The sequence below is a fragment of the Haplochromis burtoni genome, unplaced genomic scaffold (genome assembly GCF_018398535.1).
Source record: "Haplochromis burtoni strain Fernald_Lab_line unplaced genomic scaffold, NCSU_Asbu1 Contig_114, whole genome shotgun sequence".
Classification (NCBI taxonomy): Eukaryota; Metazoa; Chordata; class Actinopteri; order Cichliformes; family Cichlidae; genus Haplochromis; species Haplochromis burtoni.
Genome location: NW_024582475.1, coordinates 132,808 through 155,608, shown reverse-complemented (window position 1 = coordinate 155,608; position 22,801 = coordinate 132,808). Strand labels below are relative to the sequence as shown.

The window sequence follows — 22,801 nt, the reverse complement described above, 5'->3', positions numbered from 1 at the left end:
AGGATTTTTTTCCACGTTATCTGTAAATTCAACTGAAAGAAAACATGGCTTGATGTTATCTGCTGAATTTCCTAATTTAGTCCTTTCTTGTCTGCAAAATAATAAACCATCCCTCAGCACCTTCACGTTGTGAAATAGGTGAGGAAATGTGCGCTTCTCTGACATCACAGTGAAAAGGCTCAACTTTCTAGTAACACACCATTTCACCTCCATCTCTCCATGACATCAGCTCCCACCTACACGAATCCAGCTGGGCGCCGTGCAGACATGTCAGGGCTTCGATTGTATCTCGAGCACACGCTGGTGCAAACATGGAGCTACGTGAACTTTAAGGGTCTTTATTATATGCACTGCAGTTCTGCCTTAACTGACTGCTTAGAGCAATTTGGCTTTAAGATGTCATGAACTGGGATGTTTGTTAGATTATTCTTTTTTGTTGTTGTTGTTAAAAATTACTCAGTAGAATTGAAGCAATTTTTAACATACCCCTGTACCTGCAGGCAAGCACACTGAGCTCTGTCATCTGATAGTTTGCTAATCCCCTGATTATACTTGTCTAGTTAAGTAGAAGAGTCAGTCAGTCATCCATTAAATCATCAAGCCACAGGATCAGTGTTGGGCCATATATTTGCTGTGTGCGCGATTTGTGTTTGCGATTTAAAGGGCAAATAAAAAAAGGGCACGAGGATAAAAACAGTAAAGAGCAAACATGTGAAGTTGAATCTAAACTGAGCAGTGCTGGCTTGACAAGTGTGACCTTGAGTATCTGGATCAGCAGCAGCCTATAGGCAGATACTCTTGATTGACAAGAGCTCATCTCCCCCGTATGGTTTACCAGATTCGCTGCCCTTATAGGTCAGATCTGGTCGTCTGGGATATTGGATCTCAATGATTGGAATTTAACCCAAATATCATTGTAGTGACGGATTCTCAAGATAGCTCGGATGACTAGGATACCAGCGTTTTAAGTGATGGCTGAATACTTCGCGTTAGGAATGCGCAGCTTGCTATTGATCGGTACTAAGTGAGGTCACTTGATGTGGGTGGCAGCTGCCCCACTCTCGGACCCCATATAAAGAACACAGACTACCCCCCCACAAAAACGTTTTAATGTGGTTTGTTCGCCAGATAAAGAGGTCAAAATTTAACTTTTAAATCACTGAATCTTAAGGGTTAACACTAGAGATAAGACACAACTGAACGAGTATGACTACAAGCACAGGAAAAGGAGTCATTCGTCATTATTTGTGTACTCTCATGAGCTCGGTTTAGAGAACTTGGTTTTTGGTCATTGTTAGTGGACTTCCCTGAATCTCACTGAATGTGTTGTTGAAGAGCGATAAGCCTTTCAAAACATGCCTTTTGCTTCAAGTGGAAGGCCCGAGTAAAAGAAGGAAAAGTCTACAATTCCTGTCATGTTAAGAGCTGTGGATACTTAAATAAAAGTTTAGCAAGAATCAGATTTACAGTCATATCGCTACTGGTGAACAATCACTAGTTGCTACTTCAGCTCTTGGTATTGTAAATCTAAATCACTTTCCACACGATTGGATTAGGCTATAAACAGTTCTCATAGGTGTCATTTTATACAGAATGTACAATAGATAATTACAGCGTGAACATGAACTTGATTACACCTGCTCGGACGAACACGCCTTTCCCTGGGCTATCTTTGTCTCTAGCTAGGGATTTTCAAAAAAGCTTTGGAAGTATTACATTTCTCATTTATTATATGCTGACAATGTTTCTTTTTAACTTAATTTTATTATTCTTATGGTTTAAGTGATAGTTTTCATTCCAGTATTCTTTTAGATTCATAATCAATATTCATTAGACTGAAAGTTTGGTTGATTGCATTTTGTTCAGAATTGCTTTATTTGTCTATTTAAAAAAAGGACTGAAGGTCACCAGCATGTTCGATCTGTGAGGTTTACAATGTGCTTTGTAGCCTTGATGCTCTTGACATTCGGTAAAAGCTGGTCTGTGGCCATTTGGAGAAGTGGACGTTCTGAGCCTTTTATCATTTGTACACAGTGATGGATGGGTGCGGCTCTCTGCCCAGTGGCCTATAGCCTGAGCTTGTGTGTAAGCCTCTAAGCTACTGGAATGCGTGCAGCTTCTTGCTGCGGACATCAAGCGGCAACAGCCGCCGTGTTTTGTTTACGCCCTTTCATGGATGCCACACCAGCCTAATCAATTTTAGCAAGGTTAAATATTTCAATGGATTGTTGTTGATCGAACGATCCATGAGTTTACACGGGCAGCAAATGCAAATGCAGCACATCACTTCGTTTTTGAACTGTCCACAAACTTGACTTCTATGGTTCAAAAGATTCACTTTGCTTTTTCCAAGCATATAGTGGTTTTTTTTTATGGTTGTTCAGTTTTATTTGGCAACTCCTTTACATATGCTAAATAATCTCAGGAGTCAAAAAAAAAAATTAAAAGTTAATCTTTTATTCTTGTAAAACACGGGTTGGTAACATTTTTTTCGGTGACAGCTGACAAAAAAATCTGATAATAACCTTTCAGTTTAAAGCTGTCCAAGTAGGGAAAAAAAGTATAATTTATAGTACTGTGTTGAGTCCTCACTTTGTGGACATTTATAATTTTCGTGTCTCTGCATTAATGAAACCCTTAATATCAAGTTCCCAATGAAATAGTCGCTTATTGTTACAGAAAGAAAGACATCTGATTTTGAGTGTATATACTGATTGGAGAAAAAGGCTGACTATAAGCTGTGGCACACTATAATGAGCAAACTTGATACATTTACAGTCTATTGCATTTTGTTTTATAAGTGAAACAAATGGTATATTACTACCAAATGTTTTTGTAATGTAATTATATTTCTGGGAAGGTGCATGTGAGCTGTGCCATAGGCTACCATGTAGGATAACTCAGTGTTACAAATGAAAAGTAAGAGGGAGGAAGTCCTGTTAGGCTTTAGAAAATTTAATGGAAGAGTTTGGCCAACATGTACATAATATGTAGGGCTCAAAAGGTTAAGCAGAGAACTTTCAGCTTGCCAGACTTGGCAGCATGTAGTTCAAATCCTGCATGATGCCAGAATTCAGCACTGACCTATTGTTTCAGCATATGAAGCGCATGCATATATGCAAGGGCTCATCTAGCAAAAGGGGAGAGCTGCAGCTTCTCTGGAATAATTGGTACTGCAGATTTAAGCTTATTCTGACTTTATTGCTAACATGCTGCTCTTTTTAGTCTGAATCAGATGTATTTAAAGTTGTTCCAAACAAAGTTTACTATTGGGAAGAGTGAAAAGCCGTCCATCATAGAATGGTAAAATGTGAAATCATTTAAAAATGGGGATAACATGCTACATTTACATGCAGTTTCTCGTGGGAGACATTAAAAGTGTTGCACTAGAATAAACCTTACCACAGTAGTTAAATAACAAAAGCTAAAATGAGAGCTACAAAGGGAATGCAGTTCCTTGACCCTTGCTCACCTCTGTATAACTCAGCAGGTCAGTCACATGGTGAAATGGGTGTGTATGATGGTTTGTTGGTTTTGGAAGTTTACAGTTAATGGCTGAGACATCAAGTGTCATAAAAGGTGTGGATGTTATGACATCATCACCATATGACAGTTCAGACAGCATAACTTTATGCTTTTAGTACTTGAATTTTTCAGTGTGTCTTCTAAAACATGAAAACTTGTATTCAAACAGCCTCAGAATACTTTGTTGGGCAGCTGTGACTTGGGTGATAGGATGGGTCATCTACAAATTGTAAGGTTAGTGGTTCGGATGCCGTTGCATCCTTAGGCAAGAGCTGTACCCTGAGTTGCCCCTGATGCATCCACTGAAGTGTGAAAGTTAGTAAGCGCTTAGATAGTGATAGATAGTGTTGTATTATGAATGTTTGTGTTTGGTTGAATGAGACTTGTAGTAAAAAAAAAAAGAAAAGAGTGGAAAGTGGAAAGATGCATACAAGTACCACTCCATTTAACTTTACTTGTGTTTCACATGCTTATCTTTGAAAAAACCAAGTTAGTGGATGTAAACAAGGAGAAGCACGGTACAGAACCTGAGGTGAATGGCTGTTATCTCACTGCATTGTGGTCGATATTTCACTCCAGCAAACGCAGACAGGATTTTATTGCAAACAAGTGGAGACATTTCGAATGGCACTGAGTGTTTCAACAGGCCTGACCTACTTTCAGCAGCCTGGGCTGAAACGGTTTCTCACCTGTGTCTGGCAGCAGGCAGGAAGCCTCATAAACTAAAGGCCCTCAATATCTTATCCAGTACTCTGAACAGTATATTACTCTGTGCTTTTATTTCTGCTCTAAAATAGTCATCGAAGAATTTGTCACATTTGCTGGAGCGCATATGGTCACTCTCACGGATACAGGCTGTTACTCTCAGCCAACAGTTTGAGAGGGTGAGATGGTTAGGATGTTTCCTGACAGTGAGAACTTTAGCCTGCTTCCATCTGTAGAGTAAACTTCTTAAGCTGCAGATTAGCAACATAAATAAATATAATCATTACCAAACCTCTTACATTTTGTTTATAAGTGGAAAACTCTTTTATTTCACTGAAACTGCAAATTCATAAATAGTTCAAGATTGAAGCCGAGGCACTGTTTGCAGGTCACTCCATCCTCCTCTCAGTAGTTATAAAAGAATAAACATTTATTGTAGTATGAATAGTACTATAAACATTTGTGGTGTAAACAGCAGTGATTTTCTTTAGTGCCATTCCACCAAATGTCAGGACACGCAGTATTATATTTACGAGTAAAGAGGAACATCTCTTTGTTTTGCAGATCCAACTGTTGAACATCGCCGTCAAAATAGTTTCAGCTTTTGAACACTGATTTTGAATATGTGGATAGTTTATCATACAAGCGATCAAGCGTAAAAGGGTCAAATTATTTACCAAAACCCCAATAAGAGAAAAATGCTTTTAATAACAGGTTGTTTGTTAGTTTTGGTCCCTGAAAGGTGCGTCATAATGAAATGGGAGATGTAGGGTGTTCCCTCTCCCTGCAATCGGTGTGACAACAGTACAAGAGACTGTAGAAAAGAAATAGGCCATTTCTGCAAGATCAACAGTGCAGTCTCCTTCCTTAAAGTGGATCAGCTTACACTGGGGCTTTCAGAAGAGTGGCAAAAAGTGCAGAGAGAAAGTACAAGCTTCTGTAAACATCATGGCAGTGACTATACGTGAATATTTTTAAGACGCAAGCGCTTTTTAAGCCCTGTTTACCTTTGTTTGGACATGTGAATTGGCCAACGTGCCATGAAATAAAGGAGAAGCAAATAAGAGAAGCAACTCGCCCTCACAAGTCTGAACGTTGAACTTTGCTGATGAGATTAGCGACTCTGAAGTGATTCATTCCACCTTACTAGTGTTAATATAAAGATTGAAGTTAGATGAGGTGACCAGCAGGAGAAGGTGGTGTCTTTGTCCCCTTTCATTTGCTTCTCTTTGTCCTCGGCATTTACGGTATTAAAGCACTTTTCGGCCCGTTGCAGAGCCCCTGCTGCTCTTCTTTCACCCACTTCGACGTTGATAGTAATAGCAGGTCTGGCGACAGACCTAGCTCCGCTACTTTACATTTCATCAGCAAGCTGCTTCTGCTGGCTTCACATCTGTTATGGAAATTTGTGCAGAGGGGAAATGGAATGAAATGGAAAATCATTTCATATATTTTCACTTCTGAGACAGGGTTGGTTTCAGCACTTGTATAGGTTTCAAAGACAGAGGTGATGAAATATGCTCATCCACTTTCACAGCCATATATTACATTAATCTATCAATACATTCTTAGTTCCTGATAGCTTTAAATTTGGGATGCTTTAGGAATTCAGCACTTGTGATAAATTCCACAATTCTGACCCTGTGTCACAAGCCCCAGAGGAGAAGCAAGCTTGATGAATTTAACTCCCCTGAACCTTAAGTTCAAAATGTCCCCTATCTCTGTCCAATAGTTTAATAAGATTTTAATTAGGCAATTAAAAGTCTTTGGAATAGCATATGGTCATAATTACTGCTGTATAGTTCACTTAGGGACGATTGAGCCATTAATTATTCTTAGCTGGGTCTAGGGATTGAACTTAAAAATAGGTCGGGCAGGAAAGAGGGTATTTTCTTCAAACACCATATTCATCTAATCAGCATGCCAGACTTTTGAATGACAAAATATGTTAACTCAGTAGCTGCACTGTGTTGCACCAGCTATTGTGAATCCAAGACTGTATTTGTTTATTAACTTCATTGCAATTTCTTGACAGCTAGAGCTCTAGTTGGCTTTAAGCTTGTTATTTAAATTGCACCACTGAAATTTAAGAAGTCGCTAAGACTTTGTAATGGAAACATTTGTAGCATTACCCAGTTGAAATTGATCAATTAAAGAGGGAGTCACTGTAAAACATTGATTGGAGCATAGGCTAGTATATGCTATAGGCTGTTATAATTTTTTAGTGCAAACAACGAACATATTTCTCAGCTATACCATTTTATACATGATTTATTATATTTTAGGTCATATCCTATGGTACCTGGTGTGGTCTTCTGCTGCTGTAGCTCATCTGCTTAAAGATTCAATACACAGTGCATTCACAGATGCTCTTCTGCATACGTTGGTTGTAACAATTGGTTATTTCAGTTACTGTTGCCTGCTTATCAGCTTGAAGAAGTCTTTTAATTCTTATCTGACCTCTGATATCAACAAGGCATTTTCATCCAGAGAACTGCCGTTATTGGTTATTTTCTGTTTTTCAGACAATTCTCTGTAAACTAGGAAGACAGTTGTGTGGGACAATGACAGTCTCGACCATGTCTACATGCCTAAATGTACCGAGTTGATGCCATGTTATTGGCTGATTAGATATTTGCCATAATGAGCAGTTGAACTTGTGGCTGTTACTTTACAATTTTACAATTATGTAATAATTAACATAATAGATAGCATAATAACTAAACAACATTTAGTTGTTTTAATGAGAGCTGAGTGAGCATGTTCTCAAACTCTTCTGACTGTGATTAGTCATGATGCACTGGCCTTGGGAAAGAAGCACTGTCATATCTTACTCATAGCCAAGTATCGTTACAGCTGGCCAAGTTGTTGAACATTAACATGAGAGGGCGGTAGGACTAGGGCGGAAGTATGTCAACGCTGCACAGCCACACAACTCACCCAGCAACTCAGCCACTGTCCGTATGCGTAGGAGTGCTCCTCCATTAAAGCCACTCCTGAGAGATGATATCCTCCCATCCCACATCTGCTCCGTCACACATCAGAGAGCCCTTCAGTGACGTGGAGGTGTTTCAGGGCCTGAGGGGAAACACTCACAAGTTGGCTGTAACTTGTGGTAGCATGTGACCGACGTTATCTGACGGGCGTGATGTAGGTGGCCAGTATGTCGTGCGTGTGTGTGTGTATGTGTACAGGTGGATTCGTCAGATGACAGGAAGGCAAAAGGTCATATTTTTCAGGCAACACTTTTCCAGTCAGTAGACTACGTGTGGAATCCAGGAAGCCTTCACCCCTCCTACTCTACTCAAATAGCAAAAGCTAATGGTGGTACCACCTGTTTCAGCAGCATACGCGATGCAGCTATTTATAATACAGTCTTAAAAGTAGCATTGTCATTGGGCCAGCTTTTTCATTCAGTGATACATAGTGATATTTTTACTTTACATGAGGAGCTGTATGACAGTAAATGACTGCCAAACACTGCTAGGAATTTCCCTGTTAGGTTAAATATAAAACTGGGTTCCTCTTTTATAAGATACATTACTGTAAAGTTTTTGGACAGTGTAAGAAAGGTATTATCAATTTTTTTATGACCGAGTTTTACATTGTAAAATGAAGCACCACAGCTTGAGTTTATTCTGTAGCTCTAATCTGACAGTTGCTTATTTCTGGAAGTTTTATTGGCACCCTGTTCCTGGCAGTATGTCCTAATGCTTGATTTATCTCCCTTCCTCTAATTATTTTAATATTGTGTACTGTCAGAAAGGTCTCTGTTACTGTTAGAGTTGAGGAATTAATGAACTGACTATGTTCAGAATGCTGCATATAGACCTGACTCGGCTTATCTTGAATGGGCAAAATGGACCCGCCCTCCTGTCAGTCCACTACCCAGAGGAGGGGGGTGTAGGGGTCCAGCGGTATGTGCACTGGGCTGGAAGCCTTGGTGGCCAGATTGCCAGAACTCATACCTGGAGCATTTATACATTTATTAATTATTAATAGCTAATTAAGTTTACTAAATTAATAATTATATTATATTCATGAATTATTTACAAACTATTACAATATATCCTACCGTAATATAAAGATATTGTTTAACACTGATCAAAGCTGAAAATGTATAAAATAGACTAAAAACTGAGCATATCCTTGATCAAATAAAGTTCAAACATAATCCGTAGATCCGTTGATCCCAGCCCACTCTGTGTCTGCCCACATCATCTGATGGCTCAGCTGATACCCTAACACACATTCAGTTGGAAAGGTTAATATTGGACATACAGTTGCTGCATTCCTGCAAGCTGCTTTGCAACCCATCTGAACACCCAAACATTTTCCATGTTGTCTGACCTAATCAGTGTCATATCTGTTGACAGCGAGGCCTTCTTTGTTCTGTATGGGGGGTACGCGCCGGTCTCGCTGCCTCAAGCTTTTCACATCTGCACATGGAAAGGGAGAGAAGTCCCAGTACGGAGTGATGCTGCCAAAAATAACTTACTCCAGATGAAAATGACAGTTTTCGTTTTACTGTAGTGGTCCTGACAGAACATTTATTTTATATCTCCGTTTAGTTGTTTGTTTTGGTTGCAGATATTAAAAGTACACCATGTTAGTCTCTATGAAATGTAATGAAAATGTAAAGCAGCAACACTTTTTACTCCATTGACATGAGGCATGCAAACATAAATCCCATCTGTGTTTTTTAAGAGAAAGGCTAATATAAAGATATAAATACAAATAGCTTTCTTTTAATTTGGTTGAAAAACCAGACAGAATCACCCCACCCACTAATAAAATTATAGTATCTTTAATTGTTGATGTTTTACAATCTCTGGTAAAGAAATGATGAAATTATTCTATCAGGGTGATGTGTTGCTGAAGGGAATAGAGAAATATACTCTAAAAGGATTTAGGAAGAGATCATTGACAGAGAGATGGGAGAGTATCATCCATAGCCAGAGCACACTATCACGTCTGTGTAGAGAGTGAAAGGGATGATTCAGTTTATGCATCATGCAGGAGAGAGCAGTGAAGTGCAGAGTTGCATATAGATTTCTGTGCTGTCAGAGGGGCCCTTGTTCTCCTGCTCACGCTGAGTCGAACTCTCTCTTCATACCTCAGTCGGATTCATGCAGACCGCTTTTTCTGACTGTCACACAAAACTGGGATTATTGTTAATTCTGCCACTCGGTGGTCAAGTAGTGTCTCATTTTTGGTTGTTTCCACACAAAAGATGCTAATGATGCTTATGGCTACTCTTTTTGTCAGTTACATGTCATAGTCCACTGACATCATGTAGGTTGCTGACAGGGAGGGATTGTCTAAAAATGTCAGACTGTGGCCGAGCCCGGACTTTTAAAAGCAGAAGCTTTTCAGAACCTTGTCTGTTTTTGTCATCAGGATCATTAAAAATCACAGTCATACTGCTGTAGGTCCAAATTCTTTGCTGTCCAGACACTTGATTATTTTTCCTTTCATAGCTTTTGCGTATCTGACCCGGTGAAAGGGGAGATAATTTTGACCTGATTTTTTTAAACTATAAAAATGTTTTAATCAAACCCTAATTTAACTCTTTCCCCCATAGGTACAACCTTCTCTGTACCCTTAATGAAGATTTTTGACATCTCAATATCTACATCAATAAAGATGTGGTATAGATTGTATAGGCAGAGAGCTCCCTCACTAACCCAGTCTTTTTTGTGGAAGCACACCTGAAATAGTTAATTCTAAGAGGTGTCCTGTGGGCAAAAGATTAAAACAGAGTCAAATAAGTTAAAACTAGAAATGTGGGTAGCACTTTTTAATATGGTCTCCAACTGAGGGCATAATTCCCCAGCAATTAAAGGGAATTCAATGTACTTGAAATTATAATGCGATTATATACAAATACTTAAAGATAGATACACTAGAATAAAGGGACAACAAGTCAGAATTTTTATAGGTAACAAAAAAATAATCATATTGAAGTTAATTTTAAGTACTGCGTAATTTGTGGGTAATTTAGTGGAAAAACAATATTCGTCCATTTCACATCATAAGTACTCTGTACTTTTCGGGATGTGGGCTGTACTATGGAGCTGCTTAACCTTGCCTGACGTCTGGGTATTTTACAGGAAATAAGACACACATTATACTAGAAGTAATTTTAAGTACAGCGTAAAAAAAAAACAAAAAACACGACTGTAATAGTTTTTTTGTTATTCATTATTTCTATCATGCTCTTCAACATAATCAATATTAAATAATGATATAAAAAAATAAAGATGCGAAAAGGAAGGTACAGTCACTCCATAATATTGCTTGTCCATAAAAAGTACTGTGTATTTACAATTCAGTTTAACTGCATTTAGTCATGGGCCTTATTATAAAGTGTTACCAAAATATTTGTTTTGACGCACCGCAAGCCCTTCAGGCTGAATTGACAGGACATGTCTGCATGGGTTTTTTTTCTTGTTTTTTCAGTCTTGTGTGTGACATTGCTGCTGTAGAAATAACCATCTTTGTGTCTTGTCTTTTGGCCTTGTTGTTCTTGCAGATGTCATCTGCCTACATCAGATTTGGACATGTCTGGTTTTGTAATAAGCATCTGACTGCTTATTGACTAAGAGTCAAGATCCCCTTGATAAAAGCCGGAATAGCTTCGCTCCGTACTTCGTGAAATTGATTCTAATACCTCACATGAAACTGAATCTCCTGTTGGTAGCATTTAATGAGGAGCTCCCCGTGGCCACTGTAATGGAGCATTTGCAGTTGTAACTAGAGTAACCATATTGAGTTTCCCTTTAAGTCTGTCTCACTACATTCAGTTCATCAGAGTCTGTGATTTGCCCCCTCAACTCCATTACTGGTCGTGTTGTGGTTTGGACTGACGGTTTCTTAAAAAAATAGCTGGAGAGCTTGTTCATAAAGGTGTTAGTGGAAATGAAAAAATATCGAAAAGTTCAGATTCCCTGATGCGCAGGCTATGCCTGTAAGACTCCTATTGCCTTCATATTAAATAATTTTTGTGAATAATTTTTTTAAATATTTCTTCACGTCATTATGCAAGTAGGAGTGACATGGGGCGCGAGATTGAGACACAGGCATTGGAGCCTCTCAATGCGTATTTTTTGGGTTTCCACCGGCGTGGAAACCAAAAATAGCGAGGGCATAGCCTTATGAAACAGGAAAATACCGTTGTGTAATCCATTCATTTCAACAAAGTAGCTGTATTCTGAATACCACCATTTTAAACTGTAACTGTAACGGAATACAGTTACTGATATTTTGTATTTCAAGTACGTAACGGCGGTACATGTATTCCGTTACTCCCAACACTGCTGCCACGTATATCATATTCATTTAAGGAGAAGTGAGCACTGTGCCTATGCAGTTATTCCACAAGTTGTCTTTAGGCTTTAGTTGCTTTTATCCCAGTGAATGCTATGGAAATACAACTCTTTTATATTGAGACAAGTTCTGATCTGTACATGCAACTTCCTACTACTCTGCAGTGCAATTAAAGTTCATCTGGTGAAAACGATGGGACAGAAGCTCCTGTAGCTCTTGTAATATGAGCTGTGTCTTGGGTGTCACACCTTTTTTCAAGAAAGCAGAGATTACCAAGAAATCTCTGTTTTCTTTCAGTCCAACGCACAGCAGAACAGGTATATGCAGCTCAGATATAGCGATTAAGCTTTCTGAGAGTGTTGGTGTTAGCGCCTTACTAACAGCCTCACACATGAACACCCTGAACTATCAAAATGATCATTTGCTTCCTATGAACAGAAACTGAAAGATAATCATGCCGTCTTTCGTTTTGACCCTTGGCACTTATACACTTTGTTATGAATGCGATGTCTATGTTGCATAATCATGCTTTGTGTTGTGTGGAGATAAAGACAGCTGTGTGCCAAAAAAACCCTCTTAATGCCGAGAAAAGATGTTCAGCATTTAGTTCAGGTGAATCAGTCATTCATAAATGAATTCAAAGTAATTTATGAATGACTGATGAGCTGACAATAGGACAGATGTAAAAAGCATAACGATAAGACAATAAGGCTGGAGAGAGAGACTATCAAGCATGAAGATATTAGAGTGATAAAATAAAATATAAAATTGAATTCATATGTATAATCTGTAGGCAAGGGACAAGAATTTGGTACATGAAACCTTCTGGTTTCTGTTTAACCAATCACATTTGGGCAGGCTTTGAACTTTTCATACACCCTGCTGAACCGTTCATGTGGACATCAGCAGATGGCATTACAATTGGTGGACAGGCTAATATATTACAATAGCTCAGTGAACCTGTTGCAAAGTAACGTATAACATTTAACAGATCATTTGAGTGATTTAAGATCACTTTTTCTGTCACTTGGCTTATTATTTCATTTAGCGTGCTAATGCACACTAATTTGAATGCTCTTTCTTTATCCTGATAGGTTTCAGCTGTGACCCTGTGCTGCCGCATATGCATGGAGGCTGATCAATGGAGGCTGTTGCTCTGAGGTCACAAATCATCATTTCAAACCAGCGTCATCGTCTGTAGCCCAGAAGACTGCCCTGAATTCACACCGGTGCAGGCACATTCTGTTCAAGGAGCCTGGAGCTGCAAGACTAAAGAGAGAGAGAGAGGGAGAGGGGAAGAAAATAAACAAGTGTTATAAAAGACGCTCTACATGAATTCACCAAAAACCTGAAGGGAAATACTGCAAGTTGGCTGGCAGACCTTAGGAGGCATGCGGACAATGAGTATGGCTTGGCTGCGTCTCTCTGCCTTCATTGTCCTTCTGCTTGGTTGTTTTCATACGGCTGTCACGGAAAATGACGTAACTCCACGCCTCACCTTTTCTTACAGTAAGTTTCACAACTTCTTCACAACACAAAAACAGCCACTTTACAAATTACTTTTTTTTTTTTTTTAAAGTAGGCGTGCTTGGTCCCAAGCTGCACTGCTATCCCATATACGCACATCACACACAGCAAGCCTGCAGACACACCAGGCTCTCCTCCTCTCTCGGTGAGCCGAGGAAATGTGAGGTTTGGAGATGCCTGAGGCTCCAGCTGGAGCGTCGTCGGATCCTTTTGTGCGAACCGCAGCACGTGGCCAACTGTCAATAAACAGTCATCAAGACTGGCATTGTTGCATTCGCTTCTCTAGGTGCTGCTCACAGCTGTCTAGAGGTAAAAGTTTACATAAGTCGACCTGGGAACTTAAATCATGAACGCTCAACAGAAACATCTGTTTTCTGCTGAGCTGTTTAGTTCTACATTTGCCACTCTCACTTTCTGCTTACAGATCTGGTCGTCCAGTTCCCGGTGGGTTCCTTATTTATTAACCATGTCCACTGAAAAAAGAAAAAAATCAATGCACTTCTTATGTGTCCATTGTAAGAGCTAAAAGGATTTCGAGGGGTGAAATGGTGTTTGTCTCCATCATGTAAATCCATGCTGTGAATGGCTGCTCTATCAGGGTGGCTCTGTCGAGTACCTGCAGGTCAGACAGTAATTACAAATGAACTGGCCCATTGTGTTTTGACTTACTAAGGACAAGTGGACACAATCTTATGAGCGCTGAGAGTTATTGCTCTTATATAATCAGTTTTTTTTCTGTTTGCTTGCAAAATAACTTTGAGCTTAGGAACCTTTCACATTTCACTCTTAAACTATGGTGGAGATATAGTTATATTCGCCCTCATGTATTGTTTTTCCGATGTTCTGTTTTCTCTCCACTGATAGGTTGAGCCACCGGCACCAAGAACTGCTTGTATCCAATTATTCAAATGATATACTGGTACATTTAAGATGACATGTTGACTTTGCACATTAATTGTGCTCTATTATCTCCACAGAGAATGAAACAAAATGATGGATTGTGGGATCGGTAGAGGCTTTCAGTGATTGATCTGCAGTTAGTGACTCATGTTCAGGCGTCATTAGAGTTACTTCAGGGAGGATTATGTTGATAGATGCTGCTTAGTAATCTATTACAGACACGGGTAGAATTTCCAGTTTGGAGCGAATTTTAAGCCGACCGAGCTTTTACATAGATGCCTGTCTGAGCTTGTGCCTTCCCCTTCATGTTGGACCTCTATACAAACAGATAATCTCTCTCACCTCCCAGCCTCAGCGAAGCCCATAGCTTATCCCTTGTGGAGCATTTCACAACAACACACACCATCCATCACTCACCGAAAAGACACTTCACACTTGGGCCTGTTCTTAAGGAAAGATTTGCTTGGAGGGCGTGCTGCTGGTGTTAAACAACAACTTTTAAAGCATGCGTGACGTGACTGTCCAGGAGATAAGCAGGGAGGGTTTTCTGTCCTGCTTCGATTTTTATTATTGGGGCTTACCAGGCTTCTAGTCGGTCATTAGCTTCTTTTATAGCAGCATTTATGTTGCTGTAACTTTAACCTTATTTATAACTTCATGAAGGGTCATGTAGATAATAATTTAACAACGGAAATAATAATTATGTCCCTGTAAAACTTAACAAGCAGTAATTTTACTCTTTGTTGACGCGGTTAAGAGGCCATACTTTTGTAAAATGTACTAGCTGATTTGAAAAGCAACTCTGACATAGAATTTGTGGAGTCACTGGTATTGTTAGTGTTGAAAAGACCAATTTTATTTTGTGGCTTAAAGCAAAGAACAAGTATTTTTCTTTTTCTTTTCTTTTCTTCAGCAGATAAAGGTTAAGAGGGCCTGGTGACAAAAGTCGTCCTGCTGTGGTAGTGTCTGTTCTGCTACACTGACATTTTCCAGCCTCCCGCAGAAGGGCTTTGTCACATTGTATTTACAGTATCAAAGCAGAATGCAGTGCTGCAGGCCTCAGGGACCTGAACTTTATACAGCAGAAGCTGCCTGAACTCATCATGGTTTCTGGTCCTCTCTGTCTTTTCTGGATGCCAGTTAGCTTGATGGCTTGCGTGCTTAAATGTAGCACTGTAGGCGGGCCAGAGTCCTGCCTGGCTGATCTTCATCTAGTACCATATTTGTAGACGGGCTTTATCACTTACTCTCTCGGTCTCCCTATCACTTTCTGTTTGTCTCTCTTTCTGTCTCTCTCTCTCTTTCTGTCCCCTGGTCCCTGCCTATGCCTTAATGAAGAGGGTAATCTGCCATGAATAATGAATGGGGATTTGTATGTGTTATGGTGTGAACACTTGTCTGGTTCTCATTATGCGCCTATCAGGACGGATCATGGGTTCGGGGAATAGAGCCCGCATCTGCTTTTCTCTCTGCTTTTTTGTTCCAGGCTTTAATGCGCACCATGTTGAATGGCTTAGTGTGCTGAGCACTATTTAAAAGACACACCTATAAGCCTTTTAGTTGCCCGTCTTTTCTTGTTGAACCGTTCAGCCCTCTTCCCACCGTGTGACAGTCGTGCTTTAATTTTGTTTAAGGGGTATGCCCACAGCCACACTAGGGAATAAAGCATTTTTAATTATTTAAAAGCTGTCGTGTCTGGGCCAGTTGAATCAGCCACTCTCGAGTAATTCAAAAGGACAGTGGTGTCAAGTGAGATAACGACTTCTCGATACTATGTTGATGCCACATAGCTGAACATTGGTTTCGTGATGGTATCAGCGCTCAAGCAAATGTGATTACATTACCTAATAGAGACGTGTAAAGTTGTACTTTATATTAAGACTATGTAAGTAAATGGTAAAATTAGGAAGGAAAATGTAGTAAAAATGCATTTGTCAAATTTTTAAATGGCATTTCAAAATCTAACTAATGCGACAGCTTAGTCTTGGTCTCTAGCTTTTAGTAGGGCCTTACCTTCAGTGTAAAAGTGTTGTTGTGAATTTGCACTAATTGGTGAATTGGTGTATTTGCACTAATTCCCTTATCCACAGTTAATGACGAGAATAGCTTCAGTTCAGCTCTTAAAACAAAATGACCCTAACAACACGTAAAGAGTGCAACTCTTAACTTTTGTGCAGCTGCTTCACGTCATTCAGTTTCAGGGTGTTGTGGGGACATAGTGACTTTTCAGTTTCTCTGCTCCTTCTGCAATAGCACAGCGTGGAGTCTGGCTGTTCAGGTCTGAATCTGCTGTATTGCTAAAAACAAGTCAAGACCTCATGTACAGTCTCTTTTTTTCTTGGTGCTTCAGCACTGTTCATAGTAGGGGTCAGGGTGAGTTCCCGGTGAAACCAGCAGCTGGTTTACATTATAGTGGTTAATCCAGGGTCAGCTTTTGTAGCTCCCTGACCTGCAGACTGTCTTATCAACCGAAAAAAAGGGTCCTACAGAGCTGAGCTGTGTGAGGTTTTTTTTTTCTTTACAAATGACTGATTTAAAGTATTTAAATGGTAACAGATTGAAGCCCCAGCGTGCTGTATTTTCCCTCTATAAATTACACCACCAAAGCCTGTTATGGCTCATCCCTGTTGCACATATTTTATCTCTACACTTTCCTCAGAATTTACAATATGCCTTTCCAGACTTTGCTTCCTAATGTTGTCTTCAAATTTACCACCTTTCTCTGCATGTGGATGGTGCTGTGGAGACAATATCCTGCTAACGAGATGCAGCCCCACAATTTACCAATACAAACAGCGTGCTCGCAGCTTGCCTAATGAACCTCCCGGTGGATTGACCCTCTTGGCCTGTTGTCTTAATGCATTCCAGATGCTTTAGTCTCAGTCCTTCAGCTTCCCGGGTCTGCTCTCCCACACAATTACCAATTCAGCAGCAGCTCTTAGTAGCTAGTTAAAATTACTTGGGATAATGTAGTTAGAGCTCCAGTGTGGGCTGTTTTTATGTCACCAGACTATGCGACGGTAGTAGGAGCTCTGACCCAGCAGGACTCTTCTAATTCTTCTAAAAGCAAATGGCTTTACAAGAGTTCATCTGTTCTACCCTGAGCAAAGTCCTTGAACAAGTACAGTAGACAGATAAAGACAAAGGAAAGACATTCGTTCCGGAGAAGTTCCTTTCCTGCTTCTTGTAAATGTAATTTCCTGTCTCTTATTTTTTTTTACAAGATTATCCAAATGTTGAGGCATCCTAGCTCATCTGGCAATCCTCACTCTTTAAGAAATGAATTACATTAAATAAACTGAATCAGTGTTTTTACTTTACCTTTACTCACCGGACCGATATGTAGGGATGGATAGGCACTCAGTTCTGTAAAAAAGTAAAAAGCTAACTCCCATTTTACCATAGAGGGGTCTCATCCCCCTCACTTTTTAGTTAGAGGCTGATCATGGTTGCCAGATTTAAAGTAAATCGGGTTTTTTCTACATAACACTGATTTGGCTCTGCTTCTGTGTGCATAGGTGTAGTGATGTTTTCCTCAACTGTTGTCATTCGTGCATCCTCTTCTGCCTATTCAACCCTGTTTAAATGTGCTCTCTTAGGACTATTACTGGCAAGTATTCTTCTTCTTCTCCCTCAGAGATGGGAATGTAGGTCATGTTTGTGGTCAGAAGACTGGAAATGGGGCATATGATGTCCTTTAGAGAGGATCTGTCATGAGTCTATTGCTTGCTCTTGTAGGCGATAAAGAGACAAACAGGGGTGTATTTTCTGGGTCATCTTCTAGTGAACCCTGACATTGTACAATTCCAAGCAGATTATCAGTAAAGTCAGGTGTTTTGATAGGGACATTATCTTGTGGGTTTTTTTTTAAGACGCCTTTTTTTGCTGTTCAACATATCCAGTTGATGCAGAAGTGGGGGATGTTTTTTCTTTTTTTTCCCTAGAGTTCTGTGGAAAGAAAACAGGAACAGGTGGTTTAAATGAAGTATGCAATCGTCTGATCTCCTGAACATACAGCTGTAAGAGCTGATAAAACAGTTCCCTTATAAGAGGGCGCTGGTTGAATCAGCCTGTTATCATTGCCCTACAAAACAAAGGGACTTAGATCTCTGGCATTAGAGGACACATTTCTCTACAGTTGCTCTTTTAAAAGGATGTTCTGCATTTTTAATGATCGTTTTTTGGGACCAATCAAAAAAAAAGAAAAGATGCAAAAATGCAGAATGACTTCCTGAAGCAGAAGATGCTATTAATTTTGTCTCTAAATAGATTAGCAAGTTAGTCTGTGCAAGTATTTCAGTCCATTTAGCCCTTTGTCATTTGCACAAATTACTCTTAATTACATAATAATAGCAATAATCTAATATTGCTTACAGATGGCAGAGAGGGTGCTCTTCATGCACTTGTAGAAAAGGTCACAGATGAAGGGATTTAACCATGCTCAAAGCTGCTATTTCAAACCAGAGATTCAGAGGTCAGGCAGTGACTTGGTGAAGTTTAAAGCCCTCTATAAGACATCTGCCTGCTGGCTCCATTTTTCGTGGTGCGTTCAGTTGCAGCTCGACAGCACGACATTGTGTACTCATTCTGATCAGTCCATAATCAGCCTACAAAAAATACAGCGGTTGTTTAGTTTTTTCTTTTGCTTCTTCGTCTTTCCTTTGATTTGATTTTCTTTTTTTTTTTGAAAATTAGCTTCCTGCCTTAAATATCAGTTTACCCAGGAAACTAAGCAAACAAACAAACACAAAATGAATCGCCTATCCCTGATGGTATGTATCCATCCATATAATTTTGGATTTACCCTTTGAGCTTTCCGCCAAATATCAAATACCATGACATTTAGGTGTGTGTATAATTTTGTTTATGAAACTACAATTAGAAAAACTAGGCAATAATTTGTCTCTCCAGAAACAATGCCTCAGATTCTGGGGCTAATCCACAGGCCTCAGTTTTCCTGGGGAGTTTTTTCTCCAGTGAGAGTGCTGAAAGATCACAGAGTTGGCCATTGTTCCCCAAATGTTGGCTCATGTTTCATTGTTTTTTCTAAGATAACTTACTGGATGACATGTTAGAACCTCAGCAGACAAAAAACATATTTGCTCATCTAGATTCCCGTAAGTGGAAAGATCAGTGTTGAAAGAAAAAAATAACATAAAGGTGTAAGACCGTAAAAAAAGTACAAGTGTGTCTTCATGTAGATCATCCAAGTATTTATAATGAATGAATGCGAGATGCAAGTAACTTGCATGCTGTAAGGTTTCTATAACCAACCAAAAAAAGGGGGGGGGGGGGGGAAGGCCTAAACCACTTTGATACAAATGCGCCCTAAAAATAAGCCCATCTGTTGGAGTCATGCACTTCAAAGTAGTCAACACCTACTTTTAGGGACTTCCATGAAAAAGGTAAGATGGACAAGGATGAAATGCTGCAGGATGATACTGTTGTTGCTGTTCTAGTAGTGGCACAGTGGCCACTTCTGACTTGTTTCTCTGTCACGGATACAAAACCTTCTTCCTTTGAACTCGTGTGTCTGTTTCCTGGTGTACACCACAACATTTCTGGGGCTGCATTGTCATGAAATGACCCGTCGCAAATCAACCTCAGACAGTCAAATAACAATAGAGCGGATTCTTTAAGAAACTGTGGCATATGTGGAGCGGAGGGAAAGACAAGTTCATGCAGGATGCATGCAGCTTTTGATGCTGATTTGGTATTTATATGAGCCATTTCTCGTCTAGCGTTTTTGGTTTTTTTGTTTTGTTTTTTACAGTGCAATTCACATTCACCCATTTACACACACATTCAATAACCTATTACATTCTCACACACAATATCTAGCCCTAAGACGTGCTGGTTGAAGGAGCCAGGGATCAAAACGATGGCCCTCTCTCCTTTGCCACAGCTGCTGGGGGTAAGAGTCTGTACACTGTCCGACCTGTGGGTTAGTCTATTCAGGTTTTGTGCTCTAGGTGCTATAATATCATAAAAAAAAACCTTTTTATGATATTATAATTCTTTTTACTTGCAGAACATTGTGGAAAAAATGTACAGCAGTTTAAAATAATCCATTTAACAAGCTGGAACCACCACTGAATGTTGAACAAATAATTGATTAATTCCGCCGTGAATCAATTAAAACGAGACTTATTGTTACATTGAGTGAATCAAATGATAATTTATGGCTAAGAGCCTGTTATCTACTGATCATTTCATCAATAAAACTTAACTGCAAGTCATTAATAATCTGTTTTACTGGACAAATTAACTATAGCTCAGGCGGTAGACGGGATCAACTACTAATTGGAAGGTTGGCGGTTCGATCCCTGGCTGCTCCAGTCTTAGTAATACTAAGATATCAACCTCAAGTGAGCGAATGTTTGTGAATGCTAGATGGAAATCACTTAACTATAGGGGGGAGAAAAGAGCTTGTATGAATGTGTGTGCACTCCACTTTTATTGATATGATCCAAGTAGGCATGAACCTTGCTTGGACTGCTTCCCTTTCCAAGAAAACACTACCTACTCTATATAAGGTACTTCAGAGCAGCCTGCAAAAACCTACTGGGCAGGGTTTGACACTGAGTAGTAAAACGAACGAACAGCATTTTTGGAAAAGCAAACTGCACTCTGGCGCTCTCTCAAACATCACTATCCTCGACATGCAATTCCTCGTGTAGACGGATACAAAAAAAACTGTGAAGCATCATCTGTGCCTGTTCCTTCCATTGTTCTCTTGTCTCACGGATGCATTGTTGTTTTTGAAGCTGTCACAAAGTTATCACATCACTTCATGAGTCTGGTTTGCTGCACCTTGTGCTGAGCTCCTGCAGCAGAAAAGTGGGCACCACATTAACATTAGCATTCATTTGGAGTTGTGTTTCCAACCGTCCTGGGACTTTATGATTAAGATTCACTCCCCTTTTACTCCGTTTTGGACTCCAATGTGAGCAAAATGTTAGCTATTTTCCCCCAGTATTGCAGTGAAATTGAAGATGTTTAAAAAAAAAAAAAAACAACCAGCTTGCTGCAAATTAAACATTAATTTTAAGACTGTCCAGACGCTTCTGTAAGCCTGAATGCACCACGTGGTCAAAAAAAATGATAAAATGTACCATTTAGCAATTACCGACTCCTCAGAGAAATAAAGCATTGTCAAACAGTTGGTCGCCAATAAATGATCTTTGTTTTCCAAAAGGTATGAAGCAAAAGCTTTGTATAGCTGCAAAACCCTCCTGGATCTCTTTAATGATATTCAATTGGGAGCCTTATTGTTTCTTTTTGTCATCTGTGGTTGCTAAGTATGACAGCGGTGATTTGACTCCAGAGAGTAATTGTGTAGATATTCTCCTCTGTGAAAATCCCTCAAAGCTTTTGTTTTGGTTGAGGCTTTGGCCTTTGTCTTTCCCGCTCTGTAAATCACAGCTGAATTTGCCCACGGCTCTGTGGGGAGGAAAAAAAATGGGGGGAACAGTACCGGCATGGAGCAGCAGTCCATTTATCCTTTAATGATAGTGGGAAGGAGAGAGAATGGCCCCCGTGGGTCCATGTACAGTACATGGAGGAGAGCCTCTTGTGGTTTTACGGACAGATTTAACTACAATATGGCTCACTGTTGCCGTGGTGATGGACCGCTATTAACATGTTGTTTTCCCAAGGGAGAGGAAGTCTCTCGACCTCCTGTACCAGCACACTAAGGTGAGGTTATATTAGGTCACATATACTGCAGGGTATGTACCACATGGTGAGCCTATTGTCAGTAGAACTTAATGGCTTTATCTGGACCGGATTAGTTTAATGCGGTGTAGTGCTATAATTTTAATTATTACCACCAGCAGTAGTGGGTTTAATACAGTTTCACTCTACTGTGCATGTGATGTTGTAAATTTGAACAGTGAAAAACAGTGAAAATGCATCACTGCCACAGTGGGCTGCTACTAGCAGCGACTCTCAAAGCCTTGAAACCCTACCACATTTAAATTTAAGTATATAGTCCTTCATTTGGTGTTTCGATGATGGCCGTAAATCTCCCACAGGTGTATTGTCATTTTCATTCCCAGACATCCCATGACCCTTTGTGCCCCAGCAATTGTCTTAGAGGTGATCATTCAGAACAACTTTGTACTGATTTGTCCTTTACCTTGTCACCTGCGTACAGTGTAGATAAAGGCGCCTCATCATATTAGCTGATGTGACGAGGCGCTCTAAATGTTGTTGCTGGCTCATAGATCGGAAGTCCCCCGAATACATGAGAGTAACTTTCAAAATATTGTGATACGAATTAAAATAAGTGTGTTTTTTTTCCTTCTTGATGAAAATATGTTAAAACTAAATAAAGGGAAAGAAAAGCAATCAAAGGGTGAAATTGCAAACTGTTTGCATTACTACCTTTTTTTGTATATTTGTAAAAGTTGCATTTACAAATTTAGATTGTGTTCCCCTCACTGTTTCAGCTTTCATTTTCATTTTTTTTTTTTGTATGTGCTATTTGCATTTTCTTTTTTCTGTTTTTTTCTGTAAGCATTGCATTTTGATGTGGCACTTAAAAAACTATTTTCTTATTTACTTTCTGTCTAGCTTACAGAAATGTCACAACTTGGGTATATTGTGTTATTTCTTTAACTTCATTTTCTAAATCTTTAGTATTTATGCAGCTATTAGTGTCCGTACTCTTATAGTAGGTGGGTTCAAAGAGGACTCCGGTATTTCTTTTCTTTTTTTTTTACAGTTCACATTTCAAGGCCTGAGATCCTGTTTCAGAACTTCAGTGACTAAGTTTCCATTAGCTCCTGGCTTCTGTTTATGCTGGCATGCC

The 22,801-nt window shown here is 39.6% G+C and overlaps 1 protein-coding gene across 3 annotated transcripts in view; it reads left to right on the top strand.

Moving 5' to 3' along the window:
- The window catches only part of sema4ba (sema domain, immunoglobulin domain (Ig), transmembrane domain (TM) and short cytoplasmic domain, (semaphorin) 4Ba), a 52,797-nt gene that overhangs the window by 17,417 nt on the left and 12,579 nt on the right, over window positions 1-22,801 (top strand). For all 3 annotated transcript variants that reach the window (XM_005928671.3, XM_005928672.3, XM_005928670.3), the window contains exon 2: window positions 12,654-13,068. In XM_005928671.3, coding sequence (XP_005928733.1) covers window positions 12,951-13,068 — 118 coding nt within the window. In that variant the 5' untranslated portion in view covers window positions 12,654-12,950. The remainder of the gene's footprint in view (window positions 1-12,653; window positions 13,069-22,801) is intronic.